General features: G+C 40.3%; 1 protein-coding gene across 6 annotated transcripts; it reads left to right on the top strand.

The window, feature by feature from the left end:
- The first annotated feature begins 490 nt into the window (after positions 1–490).
- Positions 491–21,090, top strand: LOC128268800 (poly(rC)-binding protein 3). Of its 6 annotated transcripts, XM_053006027.1 has the most exons (10): positions 491–596; positions 5,644–5,700; positions 6,351–6,467; positions 6,563–6,659; positions 6,734–6,897; positions 7,705–7,824; positions 8,915–9,050; positions 10,541–10,627; positions 10,742–11,048; positions 20,986–21,090. In XM_053006027.1, exons 1-10 carry the CDS (start codon positions 507–509, stop codon positions 21,068–21,070), a joined length of 1,260 nt encoding a protein of 419 aa, XP_052861987.1. In that variant the 5' UTR covers positions 491–506; the 3' UTR covers positions 21,071–21,090. The 6 variants fall into 6 exon arrangements, with proteins under 6 accessions (XP_052861987.1, XP_052861990.1, XP_052861988.1 ...); XM_053006030.1 differs by lacking the exon at positions 8,915–9,050 and having other exon boundaries at positions 6,351–6,488; positions 6,599–6,659; positions 7,705–7,828; positions 10,772–11,048; XM_053006028.1 differs by lacking the exon at positions 8,915–9,050 and having other exon boundaries at positions 7,705–7,828.
- The last annotated feature ends 1,133 nt before the right edge of the window (positions 21,091–22,223 follow it).

The raw sequence follows: 22,223 nt of genomic DNA on the forward strand, positions 1-22,223 counted from the left end.
GGCTTAGGCTCTTAATATTCGGCTTTTCGTTTATTCCATTTTCGTTCCATTAAAACAGCCCAGTAGATAAAAATATCTACTGGGCTGTTCAATGTTAGAAACTAGCGTTTGGATCGTTTATGGATGAAATGGAAGCCAACGTTTGAGATCGGGAAGTTTACTTTACAATTTATCTTTTAAATCAAGAGTGTTCAGCGGACAACATGTGAAACCAAAAACAAACAGCAAGTAGTATGCATATCTGCTACACTTCTAAGCGTTTTCTTGTTTGTGGGGGCCCTTCCACTGTTCGCTGTGTGCTATTGCATTTATGTAACACCTAAAAATTATCTTAGTTAAACAATTGTGTTCTGTGTACCGTAAATTTTGCAGTTTATTAAAAACGAAAGTTGATCCTGTGTGTGCGTGTTTCGCGAAAGTATCCCAAGCCCTTACACACGATACGGCGCAGTGAATAAAGTTTAGCATTCTTAAGCGAAACATTCGTTTTCAAAACGTTCGCCAACATGGAGGAAAGTAAAGTAAAACTCACCGAAATCAACTTATCCGAAGACCCGGCGGTAACCCTCACAATACGACTCATCATGCAAGGCAAGGTATGTTTCCGTTGGCTGATTTACAGTTTTTCAAACTTGATTTCGTGTAAGACTTGCTTTCTGGACTACAATTTCTCACATTATTCTATGTAAAATCAGTTGAGCCAGAGAAAGACAGACCAGTAAAAGTTCCAAGGCAAGGATCCTTCGTTAAGGGATTTCGAAGAAATGCTTCCGCCGTCACCAAAATAACTGCATGGCCGTGGCTGACAGCCATCGCCATCGTATCAATTTCATATTTAAAAAATTGAAGCGCATGCGCTACTGTTAAATGGCAGCTCGTGTAAAACACATGTTCGTAATGACGGAAGCATTTCTTGAAAATCCCTTAACGAAGGAAGCAGTCTGAACATTTATTGCTCCGACTTTCTCTAACTGGCTTTAATTCTACGTCGGAGTGTACAAAGCTTCCAAACCGTCTCCTCAATCGGTTCATTGATTTATTTTAGTAGATTGCCTAGAAAGTATTCCGTTATTGGGGTTTCATGTTTCTGTACGAGATTATCGACATTGGATTGGTGTATGGGAGGGTCTTGGATGTAAATTTTTGAACACATAATTTTTTTAAATTGAATATTTCCGAATTAAAAACCGGAAGTGTTGTGTGAAAAACGACAAAGTTGTACCGGACAGTCTCACTGTGCAATATTCGCCTGCAGTTGCACTTCATTGAGGAGAAGCGAAGAAAACAATCAGCTAGGTGGAGAATATCTGATACACGGAGGTTTTTTGTTTGTTTTCGTACTGTTACGATGAAGAAAGTGTACTTCAGATACGAAACAACTGCTGCTCAATGTTTGTCAAATTTGGGAAAGTACAATGTTGCCCTATAACAGGTCTAAAAGTCAAAAATCGTTTTTTTTAAGAAATCATGTTTATTGCATTGACATGAAAAACTATGTTCTTCAAAGAATGAGCCATCGCTAGCTTTACATTTCTCCTATTGCGCTGGTAATTTGTGGATGCCACGCCAAAGGAATGTTTAGTCTTTTTAAGCAAACCAATTAGTCTTCCAATTTTCGACTTCCTCGTAGGAATCGAAGTGCTGCTCACCCAATGTGTGTTCCATCGATGATAAATAATAATCGAAAGGGAGGGGGCCTGGTCTGGTGGAAAGTCTGATGGATACAGCGGGTGAGGTATCAGCTCCATGCCAAGGGCTTTGATTGTATCCTGAACCAGTTTTTGTTTTTTTTTATGTCCAGACGCATTGTCAAGGAGCCAAGTTACCTTACCGTGCCTTCTGGTCGTTCTTCGATTGGCGCATGGGCATGGTTCTAATTGATCATTTGTTGTCAATAGTCGATCTGTATTAACTGTTTCACCAGGATTTAAGAGCTTCTGATACACCACACCTTTCTGGTTCCACCAGACAACACAGCATTGGTTTTGCAGCCGAAGTAGATGGTTTTCTCGGGCTGACCCATGATTTGTCCTTTTTAGGATTCTCAAAATGAATCCACTTTCCATCCCCAATCACAATGTGATGAAGAAATGGCTTCCGTTTGTACCTGGTGAGCAAAATTTGACATTTGTTTTTTCCGCTTTTCTGCTGCCTTTCGTTCAATTCGTTCATGTAGCATCCATTTTCCAGACTTCCGGATCTTTTCCAGGGCCTTCAAACGTAAGGAACCACGGACGAATCCGGTTTCTTTTAAATGGTTTCTTGAAACCCTTTCGGTAAAAATAAATATTTTGTATTGACTTTTAAAAGGACATGCACAGAAGATAAACTTATGCTTCTATTAGAAAGTGCTGAAGGATAAAAATGTAGTTGCAACATGTGGCAATATTTATGTTCGATCTCTACTGTCTTATTCTGTCTCATTCTTAATTAACCCTCACAAAACGCATTATTGAAAAATGTCATTTGTCTGAGATACTTCTCGATTCTTGCCAATCCCCTTGCTTATAAAGACCCTTTTGTTTAGTATGGAATGAATTTATTAATAATTGGAATGATCGTACATCTGCGATGTTATGCTGCAATATGCAGGTTGGTGAAAGCTTTTAATTTAGCTAAGCTAAACAATTCAAATATGTCTCAGGATACATCACGAACGTACTGCCTTTTAATGCTTATGACATGTCTAATATTGAGTGGTTAACAGTAACTTGCTGTTACTTTCTTTACTAAAGGTGCCCACTTTTTGGAAATTCAAAAATGTCTCTCTTGTCTTGAAAATTCATTAGGCTGCAACCTTTTCCGAGCTTAGAAGATGATTTTCTGCTGTTGTAACGAAAAGTAGACTCTTTAATTATACATCACTTAATGTTGAGTAGTACTACTTATATTATTCCCAGCCTGTAACGCCAACGCTCCGCAGTAAACATTTCTCCATTCATTTTGTGCCACGTACACACACACACACACACACACACACACACACACACTCTGGTACCCGGCAGCCTTGCGAGTGCACTTTATATGCGCCTCCGTAGCACTTGAAAAAGAAAATCTCAGACTGGATATGTGTTACATATTCAGCAATAAAAAGGGGTGAGCAGATGGGTACGAATCCCTCCCACACCTCCAGAAACACTGCAAGCATGTTTTCGTTGGTAGTCTAGTCCCTCGTGCGTCGTCTCCTGGTCAGGTTCGTCATTTTCATGATCATCGCTGAGCATATATTCGCCATCAAAAGGGTTTTTTTTTGTGTCCAAGTACAGGAGCACTACGGTAGTGATATATAGAATAAAAAAACGTCAAAGACAACACAAGCAAGCTGAGGCAAGGTACCCTTTTTATACCTTAACGTCCACTCGCTCACGTTTTGCGACTAAAGATACCATTGCTCAAGAGTTTATGCATGTTTGAAGGGTAGAAATCGCTGAGCATACGAAGAGGACCCCGCCCCACCCTGTCGGACAGGTTTCTGTTTTTCACGCTTCACATAAAGCAGTACATATTTTGGCTGGCTTTAGTTGTAAACTCAGCAATGAGTAATGTACTAATATACTTCTTCCCGTCGCATACCACAATTTTCGAGGGGACTCGGTTTAAAGAAAATTTTCAACGTCTGCTGCAAAAACTGCATTCAAAGGTGTTCTTTGTTAACAACTAAGCATTTAACCGTTCCACTTTACAAAGAAAGCAACCAACATGCTTCGTTTTTTTTTAAAATAAAAAAAAAGATTTTAAAACTTGGTGCTTCAAGCGATTATTTCACGAATTTTTTCCAACTTATTTTATTTTACCATGATGCTTTGGACCTTATCAATTTCTTTTGCCCACAACTGATTTCGTGTTACAATATTCGAAAGGTTCTCTCGAACGAAAAAGTCTAACAAAGCTTAGGCTATTAAACAGCGAACTATCATTGTTCATCGAATCCAATAATCGTTTAGAACAGCAAACGAACGATAAGAGGCTTAAACACTGATCGCGGGTTTTAAATTGTAATTGGCCATAAATGATAACGCAAATGAAATAATAGTTTCCCCATATCCATCGTAAAACAATCAAAACGTAGTAAAGGCACACTAGCTACCACGCGCCTAGTGCCGAGGAAAATGGCAAAACCGCGCCAGATTGACGCGCGGGCTGGCATCTAAATTTAAGTCTACGGTTTATTCCGTTAATTAGTCATGTATAAAAAACGAGCGGTTCGCGATCTAAACTTACCTCCCTGTCGCACGAGATGACGCTGCAGACGACTGGCGTGTCACGTACCTGGGATGAAGCTATTTAATTTTTTTAAACAAAATCGCTGAATTTCGCGTGCAGTGTTCCCCCTGGGAGATTTCGGTCGGTCGAGGGTTCTTCGTCGCCATGATATTTGTAGAAACGCGTCAGTGAGCACACAGAATGAAGGATACATTGCCATTTCTAGGATCTTGACCTGCACAAGAAATGTACGAGAAGTAGAGTCTATCGTTGCAAAGTATTTTATTTGGGCTTAAAAGAAAGTTCGCTGTTGAATGAGTATTTTACACTGTTCCTAACTATCATAAGTTTTTTTTAATGATAGACAAACATTAAGAGAAAATGGTTGCAGAACTTCTCGTGTTTGAGCAATTGTGATTAGTCGGTCAAAGCAGTAGACCAGTGGGCTTGCATTTAGGTAGTTTAGGACCAGAGCTAGTAAAGACAAGCAATATATTGACCGCGGTAGGAGAATCCGCGAACGCAAGCGAAACTCTTCGTCGTCGTAGTCCGCTCCACAGATCGCAGCTGTGTGTGGTGGTTCGCAAGAAGGTTCCGTTTTTTACACGAGTCTTTTGTTGGTGTCACGGCACTACCCTGAGACGGCACTTGCTCTAAGATTCTCTGTAAATTCTAATTAAACGCAAGCGAAATTCACTTCAATAGCAGTAGCGTGTCTTGTTGGCTTGGTTTTTGGCCGCGTCAAACATGCGGAAGCAGACGCGCGCGCGAATGAATGTTTCTCATATTGACCACGGAACGCAAAGAGGGTAGAGGCACGGCGGGGTGCACTAGGTTTGCGCTCTTCCAAGTTTTGACGATGGTGAAAGTTTGCGGTTTGGCCTTTGCGTTGCTTGATTTATGGTTAATTAGATTCATTGAATTAGCACCGCAGAGGTTTTGGGTTTTCTTTCTGCGCAAGAATAAGTATCCTCCCTTATATTCATCTTGCTCGAAGCACCCGAAGGATTATTATTATGTTGCTATAACATTTATCGGTAGAATTAAAACATCTCTATCTGATCATGTGTCGACATAGCGACAATCAAATGTTATTCATAATACCTTATACTTTAGCCCAATGGTACTTTTGAGTGTTAACATATGTTACAATTATAAACGTTATTTAGTACCGCTTTCTCTGTTACATCATGTCTTCTTGAATAATGATCTTGAGGGGGGATCTCATAGACACGGTATTGATTTACATGATTGATTATTAACATTATGTAATCGTATGAAAATTATATTATCCTATATTTATTGTTTTGACATTGTTTTGAATGAATCGAAAAAAATCGATAATCAATCAATGGTTTAAATATATTTATGCTTATGTTATTTTATGCTATCACAAAACTTACATCGTGTTTTCTTTCATTTTCTCTTACTTTCTTCTAGGAGGTCGGAAGCATCATTGGAAAAAAGGGAGAAATCGTTAAGCGTTTTAGGGAAGAGGTAAGCACATGGGTGTTAAGAGAGTGAATGGAGCAAAATAGTAAAACAGTATAGTACTAGAAAAGCAGTTCCTTATGTTAACCGCACTGTTTATTAAAAGAGGTCATACTTTCTGTTTCACTTAATATCTCTCAGTCTCAACTTAGGTTAAAGGCAAAGCATGAATAGGATATCAAAAGAGGCGCATAACAATCACGAAAACGTCAGAGTTCATGAGATTTTATACAATGGTTAAAAATAGTTTTTAACGTTTCTTTAAACCGACTCAACGTAGTATGTTATTTAGAAAATACTACCCGATCCATTCTTCTAAGATTTATGAAAAACCTAGTATGAGCATTGTTTTTTATTACACTTTTTATAGACAGTGTTTTTCATTGCTGCTGCTATAGAATACATAAGAATAATTTGTGTTGGTTTATGAAATTTCTAAACAGTATAAAAGGTGGCCTTATGGTTGAATTCAAAAACTGTAGAACAGAATTTGTTAAAAAAAACTTATAACTTCTCCCACTGCTAAATGAAAAAGATTTTCTATAATCTCCGTATTCCGTAAATTTGTTAATTTTGTATTTTCTTGTTTAACTTTTTTGCATGCGATACGTATCGACCACAAACGCCACAATTTTACCAATTTGTGCGGCATTCAGTCGGGTGCAAAAATCAACATATCAGACTGCTCGTGCCCGGAACGAATCGTCACCGTCTCCGGATCAAGAAGTGCTATCTACAAAGCCTTTACACTTATTACAAAAAAATTCGAAGAGGTACGTATGTTACACAAAAATGTTCACGCTCGTTGTATTATGTCAGTTTTAACAAGTAAAATAATAACGGATGGATTCGTTTTCTTCTCCCGCAGTGGTGTTCACAGTTTCAAGACAATACAACTGCACAGGGTAAAACGCAAATTCCAATTCGCTTGATTGTGCCAGCTAGTCAGTGCGGCTCCTTGATCGGTAAGAAGCCGTATGGTTGTGGTTCTTTATCGTTCTGTACTCATTTATTTTCTACTAAACTTTTCGCCTCATAGGAAAAGGCGGCTCGAAAATCAAAGAAATTCGAGAAATCACGGGGTGTTCGATTCAAGTTGCAAGTGAAATGTTGCCAAATTCTACGGAACGCGCTGTCACACTTAGTGGATCAGCGGAATCAATCACGCAATGTATCTATCACATATGCTGTGTTATGCTGGAGGTAAGTTTGCAAAACATATTTTGTTAACAGCATAATAATTGTTTTTGACTAGGATTTTCACTCATTTTTTCTGGCACCTAGGGAAATTTTCTCGTTTTGTTTCTATTAATGCGTATGAAAATTTTCTCGGCCTTATATGTACCACTTTCAATATTTTTCTATCGTTGATCAATCACAAGCTTTGTCTAAAGTTGAATTTATATGCTTTTTCTCACCTGGAACTAGACCAATGCGTGTTTTGGTTTGGATTTGAGCTTCTTTGACATTAGGTCATATTTTGTTTGTCGTTTTTGCCAATGACTACTAGTCGCTATTTCTACTCGAAGAAAGTCCTAGAAGCAAGAATGTGAAGGCAGTGCTTCAGAATTCCGCATGATGCCGAAGTTGAAAATTAAATTGTTTAACAGCATATAAAAGAGCGTTAAACGCATATTTATTGTTCCCAAATGTTTTACTAACATTTTGTTTTCCACCATAATCTGAGCGAAAGTTATTTAAAATATGATTCATGAGAGCATAAAGCCTATCGAACCTTGCCGGGTTTGATTCAAAGTTTGTCTAAATGATATAAGTACACGTGTTTGGAAAAGGTTACGCAAATGTTCACTGATTCTCACTGCAAATTTATTACATCGAAGAAGATTCTACCTTACTTTAGGCATTAATCGAAATAGTAGGACCATTCTGGTTGTTCATAAGTGAACTATTGCTCATTTCTTAGAGATTAACAGCGTATGCACTTTTTAGTGATGATGGTCTGTAGAACTAAATGTTAATCACATACATGCCACTTTTATTGAATTCTAGTCCCCTCCCAAGGGAGCCACCATTCCGTATCGACCAAAACCACAAGTCAATGGTCCGGTAATCGTGGCTAACGGACAGGCTTACACCATCCAGGGCAACTACGCGGTACCAGCGCAAGAAGTAAGTATTGTGGACCGTCACAAAAATAAACTCGGTTGCCAAACCATGAACATTAAAATCATCATGAAACTCTCTCTGTCCCTGATTACCTCTTGCTTGCCAAAGCGTTCTATATATAATAGGTTTTGAGTAACGATGTTCGATTCCAATTGTCACTAAAATTAGACCAGCTTTGTCCGCTATTTTGTCACAATTCTTGTAGTGAACTCCGCGCTAAATCTGCTTCTTGATTGATTACACAATATAATTGATAATGGCTTTTTCAACTATGACCGAGTTAAACACTCCCCGAGAGATGAAAACTCAACTCAAGCTCATTTTTCATTGTCTTTATTGCACTACAGGCCACAAATAATCGACCCGAATAATGCCCTTACATGTTAAGCCAGCCATCACACTGAGTTTTGCCGTGTTTTTTTTTAACTAAATTAATCTACGAACAAGGAAATGATAGTCATGTTAAATCGCAGGTTTATTGTAGCATATGGACCCGCCATGACGATCTTTTTTTTGGTCCCGCATCTTTCTAATTCTCTTAACCCGAAAATAAACATTCAATTATGACGGATGTAACAATATTAACGTTATGCATACAGAAAGTGTGACATTTTTGTGCTTTCATCTGTTTGCTTACATTTGAATCATGAAATAATACTTCAAACAAGGATGTAGAGTTCAACCAATGACTGAAATTAGGTGTTGTAATGAAAATGTTCAATCATAGTTAACAAAGAATCAAATGGATGGATCACGCGTAGATCAATCATCTATTTCTATGCTATACCGATTCAACGGCTTTTATGCGCCAAACGTCAGTTCGAAGTATGCTATTCAATGGAGTTATTTCTTATTTGGACACTGTTAGGAAAAACATAGAACGATGTTCGGTTGAACCGAATGTAAAAGAACCCAAAAATCCTCTGAACCAAGTCCAGTAAAGCTTTTCTTCTGAATGGCTTGCACTACACACTAGCCCAGTATGTTTTGCTATCATTTTGTATCTCTTTTCTCTGTCTCTCTCTTTCTCTCTTTCTCTCTCTCTCTTTATCTGTCTGTTTCAACATAACTGTCTCATAAATCGTTCGTTTAGACCTGCACAGTATTTCCACTTGCCATTACCGGTGGCTTGCATGCGGGCATCTCTGGTTTAGCCGATCCATTACTAAAAGGAACACATCTACAGGGAGCGATACCTCCACATCATCTACAACCGATACCTGATGTGAGTTTAATCGTTTTTGATTGGTGCTGATTTTGCCTGGCAGAGTAATACCCGATCCAAGCAAAAGTCCCAAGATCCACCAAATCCTACCCCATTCTAATTGAAATCACCATTAATGATGGGATTTTTCCAGTAAACGAGAATCGTTCTTAGTACACCCTGCCCGTTTCAAACCAATGCAGAACCTTTTTCCCCGAGCAGCAGTGGATTGCTTTCTGTTGCCTTTCTCTATGGTTTTACCAAATTCCTTTTTCACATTTCGGAGTAGATAATGGTTTTATGTTGCATTTTTGTGACATTTATGACTCTCCCTGTACATTATTTTAGTTATTAAAGGGTTTATTGATTGTATAGCTCGTTTCATATAATCGACGAATAAATCAAACTAATCTATGTAGTCGGCTAAGTAGATGGCTAAAACATGTACATATGCTTGATTGCCGTAGCTATTTAAATGTTATGATTATTAGAGAATACATTGGGCGGCTCTTACACCACCTGTAGCTAGCGCGAACATACCACTTGATTATTGATCGTTATTTATAATACTAATTCACTGTATTCGACTACATGATTACATACATTTACACGATCATGCTTTAATGCTTTATGAGCATGAACCCACCTTTTCACCACCAACCGACACGAATGCTTTGGAAAATTTCTCGTCTTTAAAATGTGTCCCTTTTAGTAATGTTTAGTGTTACCATTGCCGTCAAACGTTCATGTTGCCGTCATTCTAGTAGTGATTCGGTGTGCTTAATAATGCTAGTTTTGCACAAAAACTTTCACTGCCACGCTGATCGGTCATTAGTCGGCAGTCCCTGTGTATATTACTAATATACTAATCTATACTAAACATAATACTAATCTGTACTAATCAACAGAGTAATGGTCGACAAAGCCGATTTAGAAAAGTCTGCGTTTTTTCCGTATATAAGGCTTATATGTTTCACCTAGCCATGATTTAAACATCGATAAAATTGGGTCAGCCAGAGATAAACCATACTTTAATTGAACACCATAAATCGTTCACTTTAATTTGTAACCTGTTTGTGAAGTTTTTGTTAAGATATGTCTGGGCAGGATGCATCGCATTGAAGTCACGAAAACCAAGCACAAAATCGAACACCAGTTGATGACCAATTCCCAAACCATGTAATACGGCCCCAAAACTAGGACACATGAAAAGAAATCATTTATGAAACCAGTACACAACAACATTGTACACGTCTTTACATTGTAATAAAATAACAGTATTTTCGGTTTCGGCTCAAAACTACTTTAGTCATGCGACACTTATTGTCGTCACTGTAACATTGTCCCGTTTAACAAGGCTGGTGGCAACACCCGGTATAATACAAGTTGAAATAGCAATCACCTAACTTCCTAACACACACACCTCTACCACATAGTGATTTTGATTGATCTCAACGTCGAATGCTAAAAATGGTACTTGTTTTCTTTTCGATTGCCATTCTTCACAGGTTTCAGGAATCGCCAAAAATCCGCTCGCTGGCCTGGCGGCGCTAGGATTAGCCGGTGCGATTCCCACAAACACCGGAGGGCTCAACCCAACTGGTAAGCAATCTTTGAGATTCTGATTACCTTTCCCCGCCGCCGGACATCGTCCCGGGATTCCAATATTCTCGCGGAACTGTCACAAAAAGATCATGAAAGTTGTTCGTACAAAAGCTAATGCCTGCCAATATATACCCTACGCAGCTCTCGCCGCTTTGGCCGGTTCTCAGCTGCGAACCAACAACAACCGCAACGTAGCTCAAGTTCAGTCGCAATCGCATGAAATGACCGTACCCAACGACCTGATAGGCTGCATCATCGGTAAAGGCGGCACCAAGATTGCCGAAATACGCCAAATCTCCGGCGCTATGATCCGCATTTCCAACTGCGAGGAGCGCGACAGCGGTAACACGGATCGCACGATCACCATAACGGGCAATCCAGACTCGGTCGCGCTGGCCCAGTACTTGATCAACATGAGGTAAGTGCAGATTTCGTTTGCTCAACCGTTTTATATCTCTTATATTTGGTCACTGACTATACTCGGCGCTGGGGAACTACATTCAGGAGGAAATCGTGCCTTTCTCTTATCCACCCTCTCTCGATTGATACGATGAAATTGCAACCCTATTAAGTTCACCTCTCTTTCTCTCTCTCTCTCTGTCTCGTAGTAGCTGTATCCAATTATGTTCGTGCACTAAAAACTACATTGAATCACATGAGTGTCTCTGGTCCTCTCTCTCTCTGTGTCTCTGTCTCTATAGATCCCTTTGTAATGCAAATGTGGTTGTTTGTAAAAAGTTGTCTTCCTCTTTACAAACTGCCGGTGGTCTGTAGTAAATGTGTAAATGAACTTTGCCTCTTCCTTGTCTCTACGAGAATGTATGGTGGTTTAAACTTCAGCGCTCTCCGAATGTCCCTTTGCGTGGTCAAGTTTCGTTCGTGGTCCTATTGTTTTACGAGACGTTTAGATACTGGCGATTGTAAATTAGTTTTTGTTTTCTGTAAATCCCATTCATGTTTGTTTGTAATGACTCTGTCTCTCCCCCTCCCAGTTAACCTCCCCGTTAACACCCACGGTTCTGTATGTACTTGGAATGTTTCAAACGACGATATACTTCGACGGCTTTTCATCATCATACAAAGATTGCAGATAATGAGTTGTCACATTCTGCGCGCAATTATGCCTTTCTTCCTTTCCCAATTATTCAAAGACCCATCGATTGTTCCGCTAAACTACGTACGTTCTGCTCCGTTTGCCTAATCCTCTCTATGTCTATGGATTGTTATTGCTTATGTCGTTTTCCCCAGTTTGTGCACGTGGCACCAAATCTCGCAAGCCTGGTGATTTATCCCATCGTCAAATTGTCCCGTTCTTTTAATGGTCTGCATGTGAAAACGAACAAGCGGAGATCGTTGGCGATCGAGCCTTAGATTCTCCCCATATAACCAACCCTTGTAACCAACCTTTCTAACCAACCACTGGCGCTCATACGGTGGCTGTACTGTTTGGAAAAGTATTAATTCGTTGATGACACTTTAGGTCAAGGTTTGTTCTATTTTCTGTTTCGAGCCTCTTTTTTGTTAAATAATTGGTTTAAATAATAGATTTGTGTTATTTTTCTCCCCCACAATGCTATTATAGGTTTGATTCCTTCCTTTACAATTAGTTTTTAAACGGCAGCAATGAGTTTGTTGCTACCTACGTGGTTCGTAGGAACGTCATTCGAACACAGAACGACTGAGTCCACATCCGTCCACCAAGCATAACCGATCTGAACCCTCGTACAAGGGGACCCCCCCTATCCCTATCCAGTCGAAGCAACTCCTCGCAATGCTCTGTGTGCAGTGCATCCGTGTTACGCGCGCTCTCTTTCCTCCCATCCCACATGCGAATGTCCACATTTTAGCACACAAAACCAACGTCCTCCTCGTAAACCGAACCCTAGAGCCATCCACACTCTATGTGTACTAACAGTTTCCAACGGTGAACGAACCAGTTTTTTTTCTCTAAACTTAACTCTATCATACCTCCACCAAAATCCTTCATCACCACCAGGTAAACCAGGCGCACTTTCCCCGATTTCTCTGTACCACACACACTGTTGTCCCCAACCGTTCTCATGTACCTTATAATACACACGAAAACACAACCTTTTTCTCTCTCTCTTTCTTTGCTCTATTACTGCAAATGACACCAAAAACGAATCCTTCCGTCCGTCCCGGCGCCTTCTCGGGGCACATCCTTCACAAATTTCTCTTTTTCTATCTGTCACTCTCTCTCTCTCTCTCTATCTCTGTCTGTCTCTCTCTCTCTCTTCTTAAACCTAACAAACTTCCTCCTTATCCTCCCACAGCGTCGAACTTCAGAAGGCGAATTTAGGCGACGAAGCGAGCACGGCAGCGGTCACTGCCACTGCGCAGGGGGCCGGCGGTGCTCAGCCGGCCGCGACCGGACTGGTGCCACCGTCGGCGGCGGCCACGGTAGCTGCCGCGGCATCTGCGGCCGCAGCGGCGGCGGCCAGCTCGAATGTCACTGGCGCGACGGCGGTCGGTGCAAATGCGGCCGCTGCTGCAGCTGCTGCCGCTTCGGTCGCAAATCCGCTGGCCACGGCCATCCCGCTGGCGCAACTGTTGTCTAAGCCGGGGGCGCTCAATGCGCTGACCAGCCTATCGGCACTCGGTGGTCTCACCGATTTGCTTGGCAATCTGTCCAGCGGTGCAACTGCCGTGACACCGATCCAGACAACCGGTGTCAATCGATCGAAAACTACTCGAATGCGCTCTCCAAACACCAACAACAGCCTTAACGGCGATAGCAGTAAGAAGAGTGAGCGCAACAAGTTCAATCCATACTAAAGACTAGCAGGAGGCACACTACTATCGCCAGCTTCTCCTCTGTACCCGAGAACGGTAGCCCGTGCGATCCGAGCGATCGCCAAGAGCACGATCAGAAACAGACCAGCTATAGGCCAGCATATTAGGAGGATGAAACATGGTCGGACATGAGCTTCATCTCATGGATATTGAGATAACATACATAACACACTGTAACTAATAAGGCCGCGCGCGCGTTGAACGGAAACAGAACACGGAACGAAAGAACGTGAAAGGCAAGGGCGCAAAAGAGCAGTCGATTGTTTTCTACATCGTGTTGTTTGTGTACAGTAGAGCTGTACACATTGAATTTGGCATTCGTATACACATCCTTCATGTGCACACGCTTCTGATCAGGTTACATTTACATCGTGTCTACGTGGAAGCGTGGCAAAAGTTAGACGTGTTTCACATTCCCGTTTGGCGCGCGTCACAGACCCTTACTTTCATTTCTAAAACCTATCGAATGAAGAAATTTTAAAGCCATTGGACATTATTTTAAATCACACGACGGATACAGATTCACTTACATTTTTGTCCTGCTGCCGGTGAACGTTGAGTGGCGGAATAATTTGAATGGATCATTTGAATGGTTCGCCATAGCTGTTCACATAGATGTGTGTGTACTGTGTGTGTGTCTGTGAACGAAAACGGAAGGATGAATAAATAATTGGAATATAACGTGTGCTAAAGACATATTACTTCTTAAAAGCCAAGCCTGCAACGGGAGCGTTTTACAACAATGTCTTACTTGTATCTTTCTGCTAGTGATAAGGATATTCGTGTGATGTCAGAGAATACGTGGCATTTGTAGCTTTACATTACATACATTTTATAAGTGTTCGTTCGTCATATTCGTTTGATAGAGACCTTCCCCCGGGAGGAGCACCTCGGCCCTCCTTTCTGTAGACTTGGTAACAGTTCTTTTATTGCACTGTTCATTGCCTTTCGCGCGAGGTTTTGTCCCTTATCTGGAAAAAAAGGCCGAGCGCGAGTTAAAAATACTTTTTCGTGTCCATAGGGACACGATTCACAGTTAGCTAAGAATTACGGTACGATTATATTTTTAGCAGCCTAGCTCGATAAGGATTTTAAAAACTGTCTCTTACCAATACTCTCTACTTCCTGCGGGCCGCCATTTTCTGTTTGGTATCGCCTGTATCGTGCTCTGTAATCCGTCTAGTGCGATATGTTGTGTCATTTTATTTTTGTCCTGCATAAGGGCGCAACGCTTGCCAAGAGGGAAAATGTAACGCCGGGTTCTGGGTCTGGGCGAAACAATCTGATGATGGTAGAAAGTAGACGGACATGCTCGGCTTGCTCGGCGCGAGAGAGGATAGGAATAGAAAATGAAATTAGGGTGCAAACACACCAGCGGGCGGCGCCGCGCACCACCCAGGCTCCAATCGCAGTAGAATATTGCAAGCATCCGCATCCACACACCATTTCAGAACAGATTTTGGATGGATTAATTTTAAACCTTCTGCAAATTTGTTATTTTCCTTTTTGGTGGGCTGTGCCGCGCGATACTTCCAACTGCGGCAGTCCCGATCTAAAATTATCTAGCAAACCCCCCTTGTACTCCGAACCAGGGCGCATCTCTTATGCGCCACGAGCCATGGAAACTCTGACTGATCGTCACCTCTTTCCTTGCTTTTTGCTTTGTTCTTGTGCTTTAATTTAACCACTCGCAAAGGTCACGAACCGTGCAACGGTTTTCCACCGCGAGGTTTCGAGATGAACGTCTGCGGATAGAAGTCGCCGTCGAAAACACGGCGATGAGTAGTGTACGACTTTTGCAATGGTTACTACCAACCTACTACAGCTCTCTATCGGGCACGCTCTTCTCTTCGGGTGGTGCTTAAAGAAATGCCAACAATAGTATATTAAAAGAGCGCTAGTTTATCAGGATGCAATGTATTTATAGTTGGCTCACGCGCCCTTGCAGAGAGACAAAAATCGCTTTTCATGCGAAATTCCTTTTGAATTTTTTCTCCGTTTTTATCGGGGTTCCACTACGTCGGATAACTTACACCAGCATCCAGCATAACAAAAGACATTTGGTGGCATGGGACTTAAATTGACCTGTTTTACTTTCCGGTTAAGGTTCCATTTTCGTGATAACTTATTCGAATCGGACGCGAAACGTTAACCTTTCGTCCCAAAGAGCGGGATGATGTTGAAATCTAGTTGGGCGACAGTCTCAGTCACCACTGCGCACCCAATATCTACATAGCAACACAAATATTTGGCAGGAAGATTTGGGTATATTTTATCAATCGATTTTCTCACGATGTTTCGAGAGAAATGAAGGATGCGAACCGGTTCTTGCCTCCTGTGTACGTGTTTACACCATTTTTCGGCATCATTTTCTTTTTTGTGTTGAAATTACTATTTTAGAGTTACGTTCTAGAATTTCTGCTGTATGCTACGATATGACACACTATGTATCGGATATAGTACAAATGTTTTAACGCGTTACTTACTGGATTGGCCGTGTGAGGGCTACCGAACCGAACACTCAATAATCACACATGATAGTCGATAAGGCGTTTAGTCCTGATATCCGCATCAGTACAACTGATTGTATTAATGCTTAAACTTCTGTCATAGTGGCACTGACGATGTAAGAACTAGGCCCTACGTTTGGCTAAGAAGGCACTTTTTTGTTTAGCTTACTCCCAACCTAAATTTGAGTGCCAGAGTATCAGAGATAGCTTGTGCTCCTTTCGACTGCCGGTAGTGGCACAACTGGCGAAGAGGTCCAGAAAATCGAGACTAATTATTATTCAGCTAGTTTTTTAAACATAGGCTTAGCCAGTGTTTTTAAGCAGAAACCAAGTATGGAAATCAATTTTTTTTTTGCAAAAAGGCGTTGTAAGTTAGAGATATCCCTGGTAGTTCCTCAGTTAGTAGCTGCTCATGACTGCAAGCGGTAAACGAAGGATACTCTAACCAATAATAGTGTGACCACCACATAGACAGCAAGAGTTTAAATGTTTCTAAATGCTAAAGCGCTGAACAGCATATTATTAAAGAAAAACCCCACTACGTTCGAAGAAGGAGACTGATAGTGAGTACTCACTAAGAACTAAAAGGATTCGAAATTTTTCCAAGTCCAACTCAGTATGTTAATTTCTTACAGGCTTGGTGGGAACAATCTTCGTTTCACAAAATCGTTTGGTAGGCGTTCGGTGCACTGTGCAAACTGAATCGTTATTATTTTTAAGTTTTCACTCTAAACAGCAAGTCCCCATTTCGTAACATAATTTTTTTCACTACGAATTGCTCACATTTGTACAGCCAAACAGATCAGAAACACAATTATACTGTACTGAAGAAAATAGTAGCTACACAAAAGCTGATTCACGCACCCTAACCAAGTATAGATCGATCTCTGATAGAGCAGTTTGCAAGAAAATGAAAAAAGGTTAAAATCCTAATATCAATACTTCCACATTGTGTAATTAGTTACATATTAGCCAACAGAAAAATGGAAACAAATAAAGATTTAGAATATGAGTTAAGTGAAACAAAGCATCTCGAAGCTAGGCTACTTTGTGTTAATTTGAATAACTATTAATAACTGTTCTTAGTTAAGCATATTCGATTCGATTCTATTTCAGCAATGGTTATTAAATCAGCAACGCTCGTCGCCGCGTCCCCGTCGTGTCGGTGTTCGTCAGCGTGGGATATGCAGTTCAAATTCGCCTTCTTCAACGATAACATGGGAATATCCTGAACGTCATCCTTCCATATTCTCCACAACTCCGACCGATCCGACCTTATCTACCAAATGCCTCAGTACTTAGTGAAAATGTCCAAAATCTTCCAAAGTGTGCTACCAATATTAATCCCCATACACCGAAAGCAACCAAAAACCACAAGTCTTTCATTGTTTTGCAAATGTAACTGCTCTGTAACCCATAACCACTTAACCACATAACCATCCTGCCATTGAACCAACAGGCAAGCATTAACTTACGCTTACATTAGTTACGAGGGTTGATCGTGGAATTATTTGTTCAAATTACGATATCATTGCATTTCTACCTCATGTCAATCGTTTCTTTAACCAACCGTTCACTGTTCAAACATACTCATTAATTCTGCAAAGAAAACGAAGGATGGAATTTTCTCTAGTTTTTCGTCACTTATTCGTCTCCGATCGTCTTGTCTGGTATTATTGCAACGTATTGACGCTAGAAGAATAGTATGAGTCTTTTGCTTTGAACTTAAATATTATGCAAAGAAAAGAAAAGATACTTTCTTACGATCAATCCTCCCAGCAACCTTATTTTGCAGCCACCTGCACAAGGGAACCTATGTTCAAAAAAACACCAAAAAATCTTTTTTTTTACTGCTTCTCCTAACTTTTGAAAGCCATATACATTAGCTCATTGTCAACACACTTCCATATGTTAATACACACAATACATAACCACACCAACAAGTCCCCAATACGGCAACTATGTAGCACCGTTGTTGGACTTTACCCTCGTATTGTTTTATTATGAGCGATTTTATGGAAACCGCACACCGAAAACTAAGCACTGGTAGCATATGAAAATTTAATCGATTGGGGAGATACATCTACGTGTAATATAGATCCAGTATTACTCACATGAACCGAAGAAGAAACGTACACAACCATACACTTGCAGGTTGCCATCAAATTTTTAACACGTGCTCCGTTAGAAGAATAATGTGCAAAGTAACACGTCTTTTACAACGATATGACAATAACAGTGCTAAATATGTGCCAAATTTGGGAGTGATTAAACAACCGCAAACCACTTCGTTTCTACAAAACCTCAATTACAACACCATCCAAAATCCGAAAGCCCATCCTATTCTTTTAGTAATGCGCGTCTTTTTTCCATGTAAATCAAATGTTCATGTTACCCATTAATATATAGTTATCCATTAATACATCACGCAGCAGTACGCTCTTGAACGCCCCGTTAACCTTTAGTCTAGTGTATAAGCCAACCGGGTGAATGTTGTGTTTTTATGTTCGCTCCAAATATCAAGTATCCTTTTCCTATATATGCCTCACGCCACTCACTCAGTTCTCTTTTTCCTGAACTAATGGCATTTCATTAAAGCGTAATGCGTTACGCATTATGGATTTTGGATTATTCCGTTTACTGTTTGTTAAATACAAATAGCCTACCAAAACGATAAGATTTGTTTCTTAAGCCGTCTTATTAAAACAATATCTTGGATGGAATTATTTTGTTTTGTTTTAAGGGCAGGTAACTTCTCCGTACCCGTATGGTTATCTCAACTGGTTTATGACGGATACCATCTTTGAAATTTAGTATGATTCCTCCAAATTGTATTGGCCTTATGTATTGCATGTTTTTGAATTGAGTTTTTGTTTGATTTTTTGCGTGTTCATGCGGTTATTTGTAGCGCATATCCAACACGGGGAGCATTTCTGATGCCATTTATTTTACAATGACACCCGGTCGTTTCCAGTAGTAGCCTAGGAAGCCTCCGCGAGTTACCTTACACCGGTGTTGAACCTTTCGAGTCAGTATAGTTCTTAGTTTTTACCGTATTACTTGTCTTTGTCTTTTGGTGCAAAGGTTGTGTTTTCCAAGATGTGGGTTATCATGCAATTGAAGTGATATTTACGGAAACTGGCTACGATGTTAGGGTGGAAGCAGTACCGGGATTTGTAAAACGAATTCCAGTTAAATTCCAGCTTTCTCTTATCGTTCATAAATCCAATCGACATTCTTTTCATCGTTCACATATCTATGTTGTGTAGTGTTCAGGTGTCATATATGTGCAAGACCAAATCGTTTCCTCTTTCATTTTATAGCACCAACCAACAACCACCTGTCCAACCAATAACTGACTGTGCTATTACCAAAACCCAACAAAAAACTGTATGTCCAATTGTTCAAATACTACTAAACTAAATCAAACAAAGACCAAAAACTATCACGAACATTCCTGGTAAGAAACCATTTTATGTAATATTTTCTGTTTACTTTGGTATGAACTTACTCTCTTATTATTAATACTATAGTATTTTTTTACTTTTTCACTACTTGCTCTTAAGCATATCCCTGTACATCCTTGAAAGTTCTTCCTTCCTTTCTTTATTTTTACGTTACTTCTCCTGTTTGCTGGTTGGTATTTTCTTTCGCTCTCTCTCTCTTTCTCTCTCTCTCTCTCTCTCTCTCTCTCTTTGTCTCTCTCTCTCTCTCTCTTTATCCTTCGTATGCATATTTTATAACAACAAATTATCCGTTTCCTTATGCAAATTGTCGTACGAAGGCCTCGTCTAGTGGTTAGCAATTGTCACGAGAATCCTCAAGAAACGCCAACGTCAATCGTCATTCATCCTATTGCGATCGTCGGTATCGTCTTGTTTCGTTTACCTTCTCTAGTGTGTGTGCGTGCGTTTGCTTTCAGCAATCTGAGGCTGTGTTTACTGGGGGCTTTTCTAATCCCTTAGAGACATTTTCTATTCCATTAATCTTTTCTCCTATAGTGACCAGTCTTTTTTATATGACTCCTTACTGTTTCTTTAGCGTTACTTTCCGTGTTGTAATAGACACAGTTATCCGTATCTAGTCCATAGTTGAACGAATTTTCTTTCATTTCATTCCTGTTTGCTATCGAATAACGACTTTATGCGTTTTCATTAGATGTGCATAGATCTGATCAATTTATATCCTTTTAAAACGAGTTATATCGCATTGGCGAGTTTGCGTCGATATAAAATTTGTATACCAACTACTGTGAATATATAGAATAAATAGTTACTCTATCAAATTGATTTAGAATAATATCTACAATATTTGCGCAAGAGTTTTATGGTTATGATTATTTTTTGCGTGTTTAGTTTCACCTTTTTCTCGTCTAGTTTACACTCGGTAGTTATCGTACTCTTTGCTCCCGTTTTAGTATACTATGGTGCGCATTATCAAGCACACCAATTTCCCTACTGATTAACATTTTGTTTTACAATTAGTTTGCTTTTAGAGAAAAGATGGAGGTCTCTATCTGAATAGATTTTTCGAGTATCATAAGTCTCCATCGCTCCATCGCTCGGAAGAAACGAAAAAGGAGCAATAACTCTCCCTCTCTTAACACGTTATCGAACACTATATGCTATCATACGTTGAATGAAACATGCCGTACTTGTTTTCATTGTTTGGTATAACTGAATGCATTCAGTGATTTGTCTGTGAACATGTCATCAGTTTGATATTTCAAATAATTAATATATATCATTTTCTCTTTCTCTTTTTCTCTTACTCTCTCTCTTTCTCTCTTTTTTTCTTTTACGCATTTCGCCTCTCCCTGTTTCTATTCCGTCCGGATTGCACTCTTCATCAACATGTCCGCATCGAAATTTTCAATTCATTCACAATCTTTATGGGATCTTATGTACTGTATCACCTCCTATTCCTCCAATAACAATTCCTCTTTTAAATTGAACCTTAAATATCGATCATTTGGATCAAACATACGCACACATGAATACGTACGCGCTCCCCAAATCGGTCTATTTTCAGAATTTCGATGGAAACTGCCGGAATGCCAATCCCGGGTTATCACTACATCACCCCGAATCACATCGTCAAAGCGCCCATCCATTAAATCTTTCGCTCTCTTCTTCCTCTCAGCTTTAGAAGTGGAGATGTGGCTAACAATAGCGGTAGTGCCAGCAGTATCCTCCGGCCAATGGGCCCAGCAATGGCAGCAGCCGGTTTGCGAAACGGTTCAATCGGGAGTGCAACAGCGGTAGCAGTAGGACCACCGGGACCGGCGGCAGGAATCGGCTTCAATGGAATGTCCCAAGCAGATGCGGTCGGGCCAATAGCAGCCTTTCCGTTCTTGCGTTACGGTTTGAACCTAGAGCGAAAGTAATATGGAGAAATCGTTATCATCTTTCTGCTCGCCACACTCTACACATCACCTCAAGCCAACGTCATCCGCCAATATCACTACTCTACCAGCCAAAATCAGTAAACCTTGTGTCAACAATATATTTATACATAACATATCTCTACATATATTTTTTTCCAACAAAACTACTTTTGAGTTACGCGAACATATGAAACATACGTAAAGAAGCCACGAAGGCCATAGTGGAACAATGCCAAAAAAGGTGAAAGCTCTGCTCCATAGACCTCCCGTTGGTTAAAGTACTGCAAAAGTTCAATACATGATAATAAAACGACACAAAAAGGAATTCAAGATCATCCGCCAATAAAGTGTGCGACTCTTCCAAACAAGACAGTTCAAAATCATTCGTGCGACACCAAAACTATACGTGACTCGCAGTAGTAAACGCAGTAAGAACCCGCAAGTAAGAACACGCGCAAGCTACAGGGCAAGTAAGTGATTTGCGATAAACTCGGAGAGCGTGGAGTTTTGACATTTAAACCTCTTAAAGTTTAACAAAATGTGGACTGATGTTCGATTACGTTACAAGCAGAAAGCCTTTGTCTCCAACGTGTTGGGTGGGTGGCGAAAGTTGAACGGATGGCACCGTAAGTAGATGTGTGTCAGATGAGATGCGTCGAATAGTATCACTATAGCCCGGGAGGTTTTGGTTATCACCACTACATCAGGGTTTGTTTGAAACGGTTGATGCAGTTGATCACATCAGTTGAAATTCAGTGCGAAGTTACTCGCTTCTAGAGTCTAGAGATAAATAGTTGTCGTTGCTTGGACGGAGACATCACAGCATTCTGCGTTGCGTCTGTGTTCCGAGAATGGTCGTATCTATTAGAGTACAGTAAACATG

Source organism: Anopheles cruzii, chromosome 2, assembly GCF_943734635.1.
Source record: "Anopheles cruzii chromosome 2, idAnoCruzAS_RS32_06, whole genome shotgun sequence".
Taxonomy (NCBI): domain Eukaryota; kingdom Metazoa; phylum Arthropoda; class Insecta; order Diptera; family Culicidae; genus Anopheles; species Anopheles cruzii.

Bases quoted from the DNA above. Each gene is read 5' to 3' on its own strand.
- LOC128268800 (XM_053006025.1), top strand. From the start codon at position 507: ATGGAGGAAAGTAAAGTAAAACTCACCGAAATCAACTTATCCGAAGAC. The intron at 597-5,643 runs GTATGTTTCCGT...ACTTTCTTCTAG, and splicing joins GACTCATCATGCAAGGCAAG to GAGGTCGGAAGCATCATTGG. The intron at 6,468-6,562 runs GTACGTATGTTA...CTTCTCCCGCAG, and splicing joins TTACAAAAAAATTCGAAGAG to TGGTGTTCACAGTTTCAAGA.